The sequence below is a fragment of the Acaromyces ingoldii genome (assembly GCF_003144295.1).
Source record: "Acaromyces ingoldii strain MCA 4198 unplaced genomic scaffold FA10scaffold_1, whole genome shotgun sequence".
Lineage (NCBI taxonomy): Eukaryota > Fungi > Basidiomycota > Exobasidiomycetes > Exobasidiales > Cryptobasidiaceae > Acaromyces > Acaromyces ingoldii.
The window spans coordinates 1,306,821-1,320,791 of record NW_020290247.1 but is presented as its reverse complement, the minus strand read 5'-3'; the positions used below and the strand labels follow the sequence as shown (position 1 = coordinate 1,320,791).

The 13,971-nt window shown below is 57.1% G+C and overlaps 7 protein-coding genes across 7 annotated transcripts; 4 read left to right on the top strand and 3 right to left on the bottom strand.

The window, feature by feature from the left end:
- Positions 1-109: 109 nt before the first annotated feature.
- On the top strand, positions 110-2,147 carry FA10DRAFT_263823 (hypothetical protein). The gene has a single exon (XM_025520391.1). It carries the CDS (start codon positions 286-288, stop codon positions 2,017-2,019), a length of 1,734 nt encoding a protein of 577 aa, XP_025380319.1. The 5' UTR covers positions 110-285; the 3' UTR covers positions 2,020-2,147.
- Positions 2,148-2,519: 372 nt separating this feature from the next.
- FA10DRAFT_263822 (hypothetical protein) lies at positions 2,520-3,223 on the top strand. The gene is made up of 2 exons (XM_025520390.1): positions 2,520-3,081; positions 3,133-3,223. The coding sequence occupies exon 1, from the start codon at positions 2,562-2,564 to the stop codon at positions 2,793-2,795; it is 234 nt and encodes a 77-aa protein (XP_025380318.1). The 5' UTR covers positions 2,520-2,561; the 3' UTR covers positions 2,796-3,081; positions 3,133-3,223.
- Positions 2,520-4,264, top strand: FA10DRAFT_14320 (hypothetical protein). The gene is made up of 4 exons (XM_025518051.1): positions 2,520-3,081; positions 3,133-3,451; positions 3,513-3,686; positions 3,763-4,264. The coding sequence occupies exons 1-4, from the start codon at positions 2,950-2,952 to the stop codon at positions 4,242-4,244; spliced, it is 1,107 nt and encodes a 368-aa protein (XP_025380317.1). The 5' UTR covers positions 2,520-2,949; the 3' UTR covers positions 4,245-4,264.
- Positions 4,265-4,282: 18 nt separating this feature from the next.
- On the bottom strand, positions 4,283-7,499 carry FA10DRAFT_247228 (MCM-domain-containing protein). Its single transcript, XM_025519444.1, has 3 exons — positions 7,427-7,499; positions 6,982-7,349; positions 4,283-6,921 (listed from the first exon to the last, which is right to left on the bottom strand). Exons 1-3 carry the CDS (start codon positions 7,427-7,429, stop codon positions 4,380-4,382), a joined length of 2,913 nt encoding a protein of 970 aa, XP_025380316.1. The 5' UTR covers positions 7,430-7,499; the 3' UTR covers positions 4,283-4,379.
- Positions 7,500-7,641: 142 nt separating this feature from the next.
- FA10DRAFT_263820 (hypothetical protein) lies at positions 7,642-10,044 on the top strand. The gene is made up of 4 exons (XM_025520389.1): positions 7,642-8,323; positions 8,387-8,511; positions 8,573-8,819; positions 8,890-10,044. The coding sequence occupies exons 1-4, from the start codon at positions 7,775-7,777 to the stop codon at positions 9,658-9,660; spliced, it is 1,692 nt and encodes a 563-aa protein (XP_025380315.1). The 5' UTR covers positions 7,642-7,774; the 3' UTR covers positions 9,661-10,044.
- On the bottom strand, positions 9,713-11,883 carry FA10DRAFT_263819 (hypothetical protein). The gene is made up of 4 exons (XM_025520388.1): positions 11,533-11,883; positions 11,071-11,434; positions 9,911-11,004; positions 9,713-9,850 (listed from the first exon to the last, which is right to left on the bottom strand). The coding sequence occupies exons 1-4, from the start codon at positions 11,811-11,813 to the stop codon at positions 9,736-9,738; spliced, it is 1,854 nt and encodes a 617-aa protein (XP_025380314.1). The 5' UTR covers positions 11,814-11,883; the 3' UTR covers positions 9,713-9,735.
- A 360-nt stretch (positions 11,884-12,243) lies between these two features.
- Positions 12,244-13,935, bottom strand: FA10DRAFT_263818 (WD40 repeat-like protein). The gene has a single exon (XM_025520387.1). The coding sequence runs from the start codon at positions 13,798-13,800 to the stop codon at positions 12,280-12,282; it is 1,521 nt and encodes a 506-aa protein (XP_025380313.1). The 5' UTR covers positions 13,801-13,935; the 3' UTR covers positions 12,244-12,279.
- Positions 13,936-13,971: the final 36 nt, after the last annotated feature.

The window sequence follows — 13,971 nt, the reverse complement described above, 5'->3', positions numbered from 1 at the left end:
CGTCACCACCAACAAAAGGCGGTCCGGTCTTCTTATCTGACATATCACTTTTCCCCAACTCCCCGACACGACCCTGTCATGACGTTTACGAAGAGCTGACGGACGACTTGTTTAATTCTATCTCATCACGAACGAACGACAAAGCCAACCTTAGCATACACACCGTGACACCACCTGATTTCTCACCGATACCCTTCCTCCTGATAAGACCACCATTACGACAACTACTACCACCACCGGCTGCGTACCCTCTGTGCTTGACGAAGCGACAACAAGCAACACAAGATGGGCACGACCGTGTCCCGCCCCATTTTTCATGCGATTGAAACGACGCTGCTGTCGCTCGCCGAGCTCGTCGATCGGGCGGTGCGGCAGGGCGAGAGATTCCTCTCGGACTTGCTTCGCCTTGTCTTTACCGGCTCCCGATCAAAGGCCGACAACATCGATGCGATGAGAGCATGCGACGACCAGACGGGCATCTGCTACGTGCCAGCCACGCGCGCACACGAGCTGGCAAAGGCTCGTTCGCGCGAGCGCCAGGACGAGATGAAGAAGCGCCGGAAGCAGCGCGCCGAATGGGCCGCGGCAGGGCTCGACGTGCGGAGAATGGAGCGCGAAGAGCGGGAAAAGAAGCGCGGAGGACCGACGCAGCAAGAGGCGGACAGCGATGCGGGCGAGAAAAGTGAAAAGGCGAGCCTCGCAGACGCAGCCACGACCCTCGGTGAGGTCGCGCGTGCACCCCCGCCCAGGCCAGAAGAGGCCCGGCAGACGGCAGCGGAAAAGGACAGAGGAAAACTCTGGATCATGGGCAACATGGCGCGAAGAAGCGCTATGTCCAAAGAGCAACCTGTCCCGATCAGCATCGATCATGAGAAGCAAGAGGAAGACACTCAAGAAAAGTCAAGGTATCGAGCAAAGACAATGCATGCGCTGGGCGGCGGCCGCCTGGAAGCCGTCCGCGAGGCCTCCTTTGGCCAAGGTCACGGTCATCGAGGTGTCAATGGGAGCGAGCATGGCGATGTCACCTATCAGATCCTCGCCACCTCTCATGACGCTCCGACTGACACCAATAGCAACAACCGGATGGATGCGCTCGTATCCGGCAAGAAGCGGAGGTCATCGGATCTGCTCGGCATGGGAAAGGCAAACGCTTCTCCGGCCGTGCTTGCACCTTCGCTCCCCGAGACAACAAAGCTTCCCAAACGGCACGGGCACTCCAAGTCACTCGATGTTGTGAATGCCGCTTCATCCTTTGCTCCTGTCCTTGTCGCTCCCAAGCCCCAGCGTACCTTGATGCGGCGTCATCTCAATTCTGTGCCCACGGCATCTCCAAATGCTCCCAAGCTGGCAACATTGACGACGACCCCATCGCAAGACCCGCATGATGAGCCAATCTCGCCCGTCTCTTCGTCATCTGCCACCCCTCTTGTCCGTCCCGTGGCGCGGCGAGCTAACTCGAACCGAGCAGCGAGCGGACCTGGGCCTTCTTCATCGACGGCACCTTCAGCTGCCACCTCGGCAGCGCGCCAAAAACGAGCGTCGCTAGATGTGGTCAAAGCCGCCAATGCTGCGATGTCCACGACGTCTCTGCCCATGCGAGCGCCGAGCCCGGCAACGAGCATGTCGGACACAAGCAGCATTCGCAAGTTTGCTCCCCCTTCGCGGTCCAACACCAGCACACCCGTCGCCGAACTGGCCGACCGAGCGTGCAGGAGCCGATGGGAGGCCAGCGCCAAGGAGCGCAAAGTGTGGAAGGGCGAGGTGGAGCGCATCACGCTTCAGCGCTTGAGCTTGCAGCAGACTAGTCAGCCAGCCGACGGGCAAGCTTCCCCAACACTGATCAGTCCGCCAACAAAGGAGAAAGTCGACAAGGAAAGGGAAAGGGACAAGAAGAAGAAACGAATGAGCCTCAATGACCATCTGGACCGCAAGTCCCACGGCATACCCGCTTCGCCGTCTCTCAAGGCGGCCTTTACGAAAGCAGAGGACAGTGGATTGCTGCGCCGTCGAATACGTTAATGATTGATACCCTACTTTCTTCTTCCCTCTTTTTCCTTGACAGAGAAGGCTGACAAGTCGCCTGTATTATCCTCTCTCACCCCTTTGGCCTCTTAGCTTGCTTCTCCTCTCTCCTTGAAATACCATTGCTTTGTCATTTCTTACACGTTCCGTCCCCTTTTGTCGTTTGGCGGAACTTTGCTGCCGCGCACCATAGCTTGCTGATCAGGGCTATTTGAGTGCTACTGACGACAATACCGACGAAGAGTGCTCAGACCTCATTCGCATCGGTGACGGCAGCGCTGCTCATCGACCCCGCACACCACAGGTTGCGCGCCAAAAAGACACTTGTATTCAATGGTCATGCATGATAGTGATTCGGTCCCTCGCCCGTGCAAGAACGTGGCTTCCTCCGATCAAGATCGATTGTCCAGTTGAGTCCGAGGCGTGCAGTTGAATTGTGCATATCCTAAATAATCACTTGTCTTTGCCAAGACCGTCGGCAAGAGGTCCTTTCTCCACAAGATCCACCAAATCTCAAAAATTTCAAATAGCCCATCGTCATGTGGCTTCGGAAACCCTCCTCTGATCGCGGCAAGGACCCCGACGGCAATTTGCAATGGTGCCCTAGCCTGACTCGCAGCAGATCTCGTTCTGAGAAGATTTGCATCGAGGGTATACTGCAATTTGGGAGGTTCTGCCAAGCTCGCTTACGGCATAGAACAGGAACGAAATTAATTCCCGGCGGTATGATCCTTGGCACCATTGGTTCATTGCCCCGTATCACGGCTGTCTGAAGTGAAAGAGAAACAAGGGTCTTCACGGTAGAGATCTCGGATTGTCGTATCCGTAGTTGGCGCATGTGTTTCTACCTTGACCGAGATCGACAATCGATCTCTTTCGCGCCCCATTCTTCCTTACAAGGCCTCCTGTCTGCTACATAGGACAACGATGAAGGGCAGCCTACGTCGTCCGAAGCTTCGAATTTGGCTTAGTGCCTTGATCTTGGTGATAACACTCACTTTGATCCTGGCTTATAGCTCCGTTGCCGGTCTAGTGAATCGAGGAGAGGCGGCGATCAGCGTGAGTAAGAGGGCCCGTCATATAAAGATCTTGGCTGACGATGTCAAACAGCTTGTCGCTACTTTTATTCTCTTTCCTTTGTCGGGAGCCGTGACATTGAACGTCGATGCTCAATTGGAAGAACAGCGAAGGAGGTTGAGCGATAAAGTCTCTGGTGTGGCTACGAACAAGTCGTCGCCGATCCCAGCAGAGATTCATCAAGTTAGGCTTGGTGGTCTCGAAATGCGGCCGACATGGACTGAGGCAAGACAGAGCTGCTTGGATCTGCATCCACACTGGATTTTCAGGCTATGGGAGGACAAGGAGGCCGATGCATTTGTCGCAAAGTATTACCCTGACCTCTTTGAGACTTATCGCGGTTACCCCTTAGGTGAGCCAGATGTTTTCCTTCCCTTCTCTTTCTGGGGAACTCACGATAAAGATTGGAAAAGAAATCCAACGGTCGAACGTCCTTCGATACCTCCTCCTTGAAACCTTTGGGGGCGTTTACCTCGACCTTGACCTCAAGTGCCTGGAGCCGCTTGACTTCATTCGTTCCGAGTATTTTGTCACGCCACCTGCAAACCCGACGGGCGTTAATAACGCCTTCATAGCTTCTTCAAAAAGTGAGTCTCCAAACCCTTCTTCTCCTCTGCTTGGAGGTAAAGGACAACGAGGAACTTATTATTATCGCGTACGCAGATCATCCCTTTTGGGCGCACCTCGTCGGGTCACTAAAACGCTACAATATGTCCTGGTTCGGCTCGCCATACATCACCAACATGTTCAGTACCGGTTGCCACTTCTTTTCGACGATGCACCGTACATTCCGACAGCACATGTGGGGCCAAAGAGACGACGGTGTCATGGCTTCCATGGTTGTTCTCGAGGCGAAACACAAGCTCAATGGGCATGTAGTCACACCCCTCTTCGAGCATCTCGGCGCTTCTTCGTGGCACAAGAGTGACGCTTCTATGGTCCTGCGCATCGGTCGAGGCGTCGAATGGCTCAAGAGCCACGTCGCGTCTGTCTCGGTCTTTGCCCTGATATTCGCGGCCCTCGGCATGGTCGGTTCCTTTGCTTGGGCCTTAAAGACAAAGAGAAAGAGAGCATTCGATCGAAGCCGCTCCGCAACGTCGAAAGATCAAGAGCAGGGTCTTATGGAAGAGCGTCGACATTTGTAAATACGTCTCGCATACCCAGCATCGCATGATTTTGGAATACATCGCATTATAATGAAGAAGTCAAGAGAACAAAACGGAAAACAAGAGTGACAAAGGGGCAGAATATACACGAGAGGGAGCTGATAAGGTATGTGATCAAAGGTCCTCGTCCGCTGGCGCCGTCGCCGCCCGTCTCTTTGGACCAAAGTGCTTCGAGATGGTCCTGGCCTGTTCGTCAAAGACGTACTCGTTTGCCCGGAAGAGCCTCGAACCAAGGAAGCTTCGTACATCAAAGACATTCTTCTCCTTTGCTCGCGTCTCGAGCTCCGAGACGGGCACCGTAATCGTCTGGCCCTCGACATCGTTGGGTCCGCCGCTGCGTCTTGCTGCCCGACCTGCGTGTGCGAAACGCATACGGTCCTTGATGATGCCGCCAAGAAGGAAGGCAAGGAGCTCATGCTGGTCTTTGTTCTGGTGCAGATACTTGCGGAAGCCCCTCTCGAGTGTCCGCTTCACGCTCATCTTCTGCGCGCTGACAAAGCTCTCGACAGTCGCTGCAATTGCGACGTCGATGTCGTCTCGTCGGACGTAGTCGCGGAGGTGCATCTTTGCGCTGGCTTCCGCCATACGGATCATGCTCTCCAGGTGACGGACAGTGATGGGATAGCTTCCCGTCGAGAGCGACTCCCTCCTCAGATCGGCGTAGAGCCTCGACATTCGGTCCTGGTCGATGCTGTTGAGCTTGGGTCGGACGTGAGCACGTGCGTACATGATGTACTTGCGCAGTGTGTCTTGATCAATGAGATCGGCGTCGAGCGACGTTGCGACGCGGTCCTCGTCGATAGCCTCGTCGAAGCGCGGGTGGCTGCGCGTGTGGCTTCCGACGACGAATCGCGCCAACATGTCGTCCTTGACCGGATCCACCGTGTCTTTGACGACGCACAGGACGTCGAATCGCGACAGAATGGGCTCCGTCAGCTCGACATTCTGAGAAAAGGGGATCGTCGGGTTGTAGCGCCCTCGAGTCGGATTGGCAGCGGCGAGAATCGCACATCGAGCCTGGAGCGTGGTGACGATGCCGGCCTTGGAGATCGAGATGCTCTGCTGCTCCATCGCTTCGTGGATCGAGGTGCGATCTGCGTCGTTCATCTTGTCAAATTCATCGATGAGGCAGAATCCTTTGTCAGCGAGAACCAGGGCACCTCCCTCCAGCGTCCATTCGTGCGTGATGGGGTCTTTTCGCACGCTGGCCGTGAGACCAACGGCGCTGGCTCCCTGACCAGTAGTAAAGATCGCTCGGCTTGCTGTCTTCTCGACATATTTGAGGAATTGCGACTTTGCCGTACCAGGATCACCGAGGAGCAGGACATTGATGTCACCTCGAAGCCGCAGCTTGCCTCCAATATCCTTAGGAACGCCTCCGAACAGACTCAGCGCAATGGCAGTCTTGACGTCGTCGTGGCCATAAATGCTGGGCGCAATGCTCTTCCGAATCCTCTGGCCAATGTTAGGCTCCTGGGCCAAGGCGCGAATCCTCCGCTCGTCTTCTTCTGTCAGGCGAAAAGCAGCGTAGGCATCGTCATGCTTGAAGATATGGTTGGCTTCGAGGACGGTGGCGAAGACGGGGAAGCCATTCTTTGTGTTTAGCGATGCGTCGAAGCCATTTCGATAAACGCCCGTGACTTCGATCTCTTCACCAGGCTTAGCCGAGTCGATGAGGTCCCAGAGCAGGATCACCTCGCGATGGCGAGGCAATCTGCCGGGAGGAACACTACCAGGCGACTCCTGCAGCGTCATCTTCTGATAGTTGCGGTAGATAGTCTTCTCGGTGTTGACTCTGAAGGGACCACGCTTCTGGCAATTGGAACAGAAGTTGATCTTGACCTCTTCGTTGGAGTTCTGAGTGTAGGGACCAAGAATCTCCCCACAGCTCAGGCAGTCAAAGTGGACATGCTTGAGCTGGGGAAAGACACCAGTGCGACGCGTCACGACGCCGCTGACACGGACCAGAGAGTTGAGGTGACCCTGTCGAAGATCGCGTAGCGAAGACGTGGTGGGCAGCTCGGCAATGCGCACGTGGATATCGCTGTGGATACGGTCGTACGAGGGGTAGTAAAGGAGGATGACATCAAAGGCGACGTCGTCAAAAATTGGGAGAATGGCCATGGGGCTGTTTGCCAAGAAGTAGGCCAGTTGGGCCTTGGCCTCGACGAGGTGCAAGAACGACACATCGAGCGACTCAGAGTTGAGCTCACCCAACGTCTTAATTCTGTCGGAGTAAACACTGTTACCGGCCTCGTCGATGTAGGTGACGAGGAAGTTTCTGAACTCCTTTGCGATCGTTCGCCGCACGCTCTCGATTGCCACCCAGCTCTCGATGCTGTCGGTCTTGATGTCGTTGAGCTGCTCCAAGGGAATGTCGATCTCAGCGGCCTCATCGTCGTCTGGGCGCTCGTCGTAGTGACGACGGCGGCGACGGCCAACGATGCCAGCATCGCTGTCTTCGTCATCGGACTGCATAAAGGCAGGCGCACGCGATCGCTGGCCGAAGCGGCCTTTTCCTTCGGCTCGGTCGCGTCGCTGCATCTTAAGCTCAGCCATACGGCGAGTAGTGGCGTCCATTGAGGCAACCGAGGCATCATCATCGATGCCGAGCGCCTGATCATAGTTGTCGAGCGCGGGGTTGTGGGTATAGTCACTGCGTAAGGTGAGCGTCAGTCAACGTCCGCTTCCGACCTGCAAGTAGTTCATAGCTCACTCTTCCATTCCTTGGCCGAAAAGATCTTCGCCCTCGGCATCCTCTTCGTCATCGTACTCGTCTCCGAGCCTTCGAGCATCTCTGTCATCGTCTCGAACGCCTCGTTCCTCGTCGTCCTCATCGGGCAGGTCGCTGAATGCCATTGGCGGGCTCGAAGGAGGCAGACTCGAAGGTGGCGGACTGCTCCGGCCGCTCAGCGCGCCTGGGGTAGAGGCGGCAAGAGCAGCGGGTGTGCTGGCATCCATGGGCGTGAGGGCGCCTTCGACGTCATTGCGACTTGATCCGCCGCCGAGCGGGCCAGGCGAGACTGATCGCCTTCGCTTGCGCGACTGGTCCCCCGGGCTTGTCCTCTGTGATGGTGACGACGACTGTGGGGGAAGAGTGATTAGCTTCCCCCTGCCCTATCACTCTTGAACTCGTCCGACTCCTTTCCAAGTCGACTCACCATTCTGCAGCTTCTCTGTGGTGTTTCTGTCGTTCGACGGTGGGAGTCGCGTTGGGAAGGAGCAAAAAGGACCACGAAACGCTCTTTAGGTCGCGCTCGCGTCATGTACTTTACGCGTGCGTACAATTTGACGCGTCGCTGTTGTACTCACGTGGCGCGCGACTTTTCCACGGTCCGGCTTAGCAGACAGCCGTTGGCCGACATCTTGATTTTCCGACCAAGCTCCCCGCAAAACGGATAATCAAGAAGAGAGAAGTGCAGGGCGAGGCCAAGTGCTTGGAAGCGACTTGCTGGTCAATGCTACTCCGAAGGCTGCTTCTCCATACCTCGAGACACGTCCGACCAACAATGGCAAGCTCGAGAAGCAGCAGTGGCAGCAGTGGCAGCAGTGGCAGCAGTGGCAGCAGTGGCAGCACCGATACATTCGGCCCTCTCACCGGTCCGAAGGGAACATGGCCCAATGACGCCAAGACTGGACCAAAGGGCAAGCCCATGACGCCTGTCCCCTCGGCCTCGCTCATCGTATTGTGCCCCGTCTCGTCAAGAGGCCGGCAAGAATACGCCACGCTGACGGTGCAGCGGAGTGCGCGAGACGGATCTTCGTTTCGCTCTGCAATCGTCTTTCCCGGGGGTGTACTGGACCTCGCCGATGAGGACGCCATCAAGCGCCAGGCTGCTGGAAGCCTGTCGCCATGCACCAACACAGGAGCAAAGGACGAGGAGGATGCCGTGTACTGGCAATCGCTCCGCCTCTGTGCGCTGCGCGAGACATTTGAAGAGACGGGGCTCGTCTTGCTTGCTGCCGATGGACCCTCGCAAGGTCTTCCTCGAAGCAGAGCAGTAGGGCCTACCGAGGCAGGCATTGACAGGCAGGAGTGGGCGCGGATCAGAGAGGAGGCAAGTCTCGTCTCCTGATTTATTCTCACGGACATTTGCTGACACAGTCTCTCTGCACTCTAGGTTCACAACGATGCCAGGGCTTTCACACCTTTCCTTGCTCGTATTGCGTCGTCTCTCTCTGGAAGCGACGTCGAGTCACTGTTGCCGCCCCTCGCGCCCATGTACCACCACTCCAACTGGGTGACGTGAGTTCCTCCTATTTTCACGAAAGCCTTCTCTTTATCACCGCTGACTGAATCCACGCAGGCCTCGCTCCATCATCCGTCCCGCCAAGCGCTTCGATGCCCACTTCTTTCTCACCGTCCTCGACAAGGCCGATGTGCTGGGTCCCCTGACCTCATCGCCACAGGGTGCCGACAGCAGCAAGACCTCCAATCTGCTCAATCTGTCGGCAGACGGCACCGAGACACTCAGCCTGCGACTCGCGACGCCACAGGAGCTCGTCGATCTGGGCTGCAGCGACAAGGTCGTCATGTTCCCCCCTCAGTTCTATGTACGTCTTGTTTCTTTCTCCTCTCTTGCTCCATCGCTGGCTCACTCACCTTTCTCCTCGCTGCTTTCAGATCCTGTCGGACCTTGCAGCCTCTCTCCGTTCGCCCGATCCACTCGCATCTGTTCGCCCACTCATCTTCCGCCGGCCTGAGCAGTCCTCCCCAGCGTCTTCCTCGTCTTCTCCCGCCACGACCGTGGAGGAGGAGCCGCGGGGTCTGGGCGGCAAGAACTACAACTGGGATCGAATGCCTTCGAACCCGCCTGCGCTGAGCTGGGTGTCGGACAAGCTTCCACCCCTGTCTTCGTCGTCCAGTGGCCGACAGGACGAGGGTCGGCTCAGCGTGACGAGCGTCATGCCCCGCGCGCTGCCGGGAAGCGGCACCAATGTGAACCTGTCGAGCTTCAGCTGGCGCAAGGACGATGCCACCAACACGACGGAGGCAAGCGGCCGCGAACAGAAGAAGGACAACGAGGACGAGGAAGCAGAAGAGGAGGGCGAAGAGTCCTTTGTCTTTCCTCTGGTCCTTCCTGGCGACTTTCTTGCGTCCAAGCTCCAAAAGAGGGCCCTCTGGCCCCCGCAGGCTCCCTCGTCATCGACGACACAGAGCCAGGTGGAAGCCAAAGGAGATGTGCCCCTCAACAGGGTCTATGTCTCTCCCCGGTCCAAAAAGGACGGTGGGGGGCTCGTCATCATTGGCTCAGTCCGGCGCGGTCAAGCAGGGCTCATGGACTTTGAAGAGGGCAGGAAGCTCGATGTCATTGGAAACATTGAGGAGCTCGAAGAGGATGATGATGAAGAAGAAGACGACGAAGAGGAGGGAAGCCCTCGCTCCAAACTCTAGATTGTCATTCCGCTTTGCACATATAATGCTCCTCAATTTGAAAAGGGAATTTGCTCAGCCTACAATGTTGCTGGACTAGGCGAGGGATACGCTGAGCGGATCTTGGCCTTTCTTGATTGACTCCAGCGAAGGCATTCGGTCCGTGCGCATCAGCTCGGCGCTGTGCACCATGAGCGGGTCCACGCCCATGCTGAGGTGGCGATGGGGTAGTCAGTGTCTGCGAATTTCTACACCGGTCAAAGGCACTCACGTCGCCACAGCATTGACCTTGCCCTTTTTGGCATAGAAGGCGGCAAACTTGAGCTCCTCTGGCTTGCCATCTACGTAGCATTCGTCAAAGCCAGGCGGGTTGCCATCCGAGACGTAGCGAAGCTGGCTGCCGAGGGCGGACCAGAAGATGGGCAGCTTCTGGAAAGGCACCGGGCTGGCCTGCTTGGAAGCGAGCAGGGCACCAACCGATCGGCCATGGTTAGCTGCAACGTTCCAATGCTCGATGCGCACCGTGCCCGCCGAGGGATCGCGGGCAGGGACCGTGGCAATGTCGCCGCATGCAAACACGTCTTTGACGCCCTTGACACGGAGATGCTCGTCGACGGCAATGCTGCCGTCCTTGAGCAAGTCGGGGAAGCCGGGCGAGTCCTTCAGGAAGCTGGTCGCCGGAGCAACGCCGACACCCAGAACGACGATCTGCGCGTCGAGACTGACCTCTTGACCCTTCGAATCCTTGATGACGACCGACTTCACCGTACCTCCTTCTCCCTCAAGTCGCTCAACGCCAGCTTGATTGTAGAACTTGATGCCGTTGTTCTTGATCTGGGCATTCATGAGTCCCTCGCCGACCTCCTTGCCAAGCACTTTCTCAAAGGGAACCTCCTCCATGCCGATAACCTTGACGCTCTTTGCCTTTTTCTGTCCGGCCAAAGCCACGGCGACCTCCATGCCGATAAAAGAGGTGCCGACGACGACAACATCCTTGTCGCCCTTGTCTCCGGCTGCGCTGAGGACAGCGCCCACATCACCGACGCCGCGCAGCGTGAACACATTCTTCAGCTCGCCCTCCTTTGCGCCGGCGATGGGCAGCCGCTTGGCCTGACCGCCCGTAGCCAGGATGAGCGTGTCGTAGTCGACGGATTCAGAGCCAAAGTGTACCTTTTTGGCTTGCACATCGACCTTTGTCACGGCCGTGTCCTGCTTGAGGTCGACTTTGAGGACCGAGCCGAGGTGCGAGGGAGAACGCCAGACGACGGCGTCTGCGTCGCTCACGAGGCCCTTGGACAACTTGGTCCGGTCAATGGGTGCGTGCTTCTCCGCCGAGAGGATCGTGATCGGTCCAGTGTAGCCGTTCTGCAAGGGTTACGCTACTGTCAGCCCATCGCTTGAAGGGAACAATTAATTTTGGCGATTGCTCACCTTTCTGCTGCTCTCGGCGGCATTAATGGCTGCACTGCCTCCACCAACAATGACGAGGCCCTTGCCGCCCTTCTGTGTCGCCTTCTGACATGTGGGCGCCTGTCCTGGCTTGCCCTTGAGCTTCTCAGGATCTCCCTCAACGTAGACGTCGCCATTGGACTCGTCAATGTCGAGCTTGAGCGAAAGCAGGTTGTCGAGCGCAGGAGCATCCTCGATGTCGCCCGACTTGGCGTCGAAGCAGGCGCCGTGCCAAGGGCAGATGAGCTTGCCGGACCCGGTCAGGACACCGTTGGCCAGGGGAGCACCGTAGTGGGTGCACTTTGCAGACGTTGCATACATCTTGCCCGAGACGTTGGAAACGAGGCTGTTGTTCCCATCCCAGCAAGAAGAGGAGAAGAGGAGAAGGAGGATGTTGCTCAGCTAACCATCATGCGGTGTCGCGGAGAAGACTATTACACTTACACTTGGACCGCATCGTCGCCTTCACCGGCAAAGGTGTAGGCTTTGTGTTGGCCCGATTTGGGTGCAGATGAGGCATCGGCCACCTTGACGCGCTGGGACGGCATGCTGACAATTGACGTCGAATGGAGGGGTCTCGCAAACGGTGCTTGTCTGTTATGAGGAATCAGCAGCAGTCGGCGACGCACAGCCGAGAGCATCAAGAAGAGGAACGGAGGGCGGTGCAGATAAGTGAGGAAAGGGGGGCCGGGCGCGGAGCTCGGGGATAGGGCACGAGAGGCCATGCCATTCTACGCATTAGCAATCCAAACCCTAGTCTGCCGGTGCTCTGTCAGACTGCAGCAAGCGGACGGACGGACGACCCTTTCCATGGTGGAGCGCGCACGGACCTACTAGTCAGTCGATCCAAGGGAGACGCGACCATTTGTCAGCGCGACGAGGGCGATGGTCAAGTTGAGCCATGACACAGCTTCGTTACTCTGATCTTGTTCGCTACAGCGACAGCGTCACCGCTCTACAGTTCTGCTTTCGCAGGAACGATGCTTTCGTCCCACATGACTTACATTCTCGTAGGAGAAAGCAGGAAAGATGCGGCACCATAGGAAGAGGAGGGCGACACCGTATGAATAGGGGCGACGGGCATATGCAAGACAGCCTCTGAATATGTAGACCTCTCACAAGCAAAGATAGCCCTCCAGTGGCTATCTTTAGGTGATGTTGCTCTAATTAGTTCATCATTCACTCCTCTATCTATGTTGCTTTGTCTACTACAGGAGATGAGACTTGAACTCTAGGAATCGACCACACCTTCAGGGTCCCATCATCTGCTGCACTGGCCAATAGACCGCCCAGTGACATCACCGCGTCGTCGCCGTGCTCTGCCCCGCTGGTGCCCCGCTCAAGCCTGCTCCTCTGGTGCTCGTGCTCAATCTCCGACTCGCTCAGCTCCTTAATTTTGATCTTTGCCTCTTCCTCTTCCTCAATAAATGAGCGAAGCCGTTGGAGCTTTGTAGGGGCAAAGCAGACGCAATTGACATCGGCATCGCCATGTGCCTCGTATTGCCGGGCAATGAGTTCCACCTTGGGAGCGAGATCCACTTGCTGGTGGCCGCCCTTTTGCCCGCTTTGCATCGAGGCCTCGGAGTCGGAGAGCGAGACCTGGAATACGACAATTTGACCGTCGCCTCCGGCCGTGGCGATATTGCCCAGTGACGTGGAGAGACCTTCTTGCTGGTCTTCATCTAGACAGCTAATGCCGCCCCATGACACACTGTATATCGTTCGTGTATGCCAGCCTTTGATGATGCGCACACAGTGCCATCGATCTCCTTCCCTCCCTGGACCTTTTGGGTTCGCCTTGAGGCCCCTCTCCTCGGCCTGCGCTGCCGTCAGCCTGCGCCAGATGCGCACGGTGCAGTCGTCCGATGCGGAGGCCAGGAAGTTGCCACAGGGGGAAAAGGCCAGGCTCCAGACGGTTGCTTCGTGGCCCGTCAAGATTGTATAGCAGAACCAGTCGTCAGAGGGATCGTCGACGTACAGCCTGATGGTGTCATCGTACGACGCGGACGCGAGCAGCTCCTCTTTGGGATGCCAGGCCAGTGTCTTTACGTCTTGCGAGTGCTCCATCAGCACCGAGAGGCATTCGAATTCGGCCTGGCCTTGGACCTCCCACACCCAGACGGACTTGTCGCGAGAGCAGCTGGCCAGAAGACCGCCCGTGTAGCTGAAGCCGACGGCCTTGCATTCACTGTCGTGACCCTCGAGGGTCCCAATGCAGTCCCACTCTGCCCCGCCATCGTCCTTGTTTTCGGAACCCCTTGCCATCACTTCGTCTTCATCGTCATCATGCCGTGATTGTCCCCCACCAGCAGCGGCCATGACATCGGCGACTCGCTCCCAAATTCCGACGGTCGAATCAAACGATGCGGTGGCCAGTGATTTTCCCGACGGGTGCCAGGCCACATCCCGGACTGTCCTCCGGTGGCCCGTGGGAATCGTCTCCTTGAGCTCAAACGTGGGAGCGAGAGGTTTCTTGCTCTGTTCGCCTTTTTGACCAGCGTCGGCCATGTCGACGTCCGACGATGACGTCGGGTCAATCTTTGGGAAGCGATAGGAAAAGAGACGAACGTCCTTGTCTGAAGAGCACGAGGCTAGAATTGGCATCGTCGGATTCCACGCAAGCGACCACGCTCGGTCGCTGTGCCCGGCCAAACCCGTGACGAGCGTCAGACCGGGCGCGCCCGTGGACGGTTCAAATGAGGACGCAGCCATTTGGACTCGACGTGAAGATATCGCCTTGCCAGTGAGCGACAGTGAGTGGCTCAGGCGAAGCAGGCCGCGCAAGAATGAACCGAAAGCGGAGTTGGAGAGGAGGGCGACGAAGAGGCTTCAGGAGCTGCAGGATTGGCACAGGAAAATAAGAACAAGACTTTTTAAAGGTCA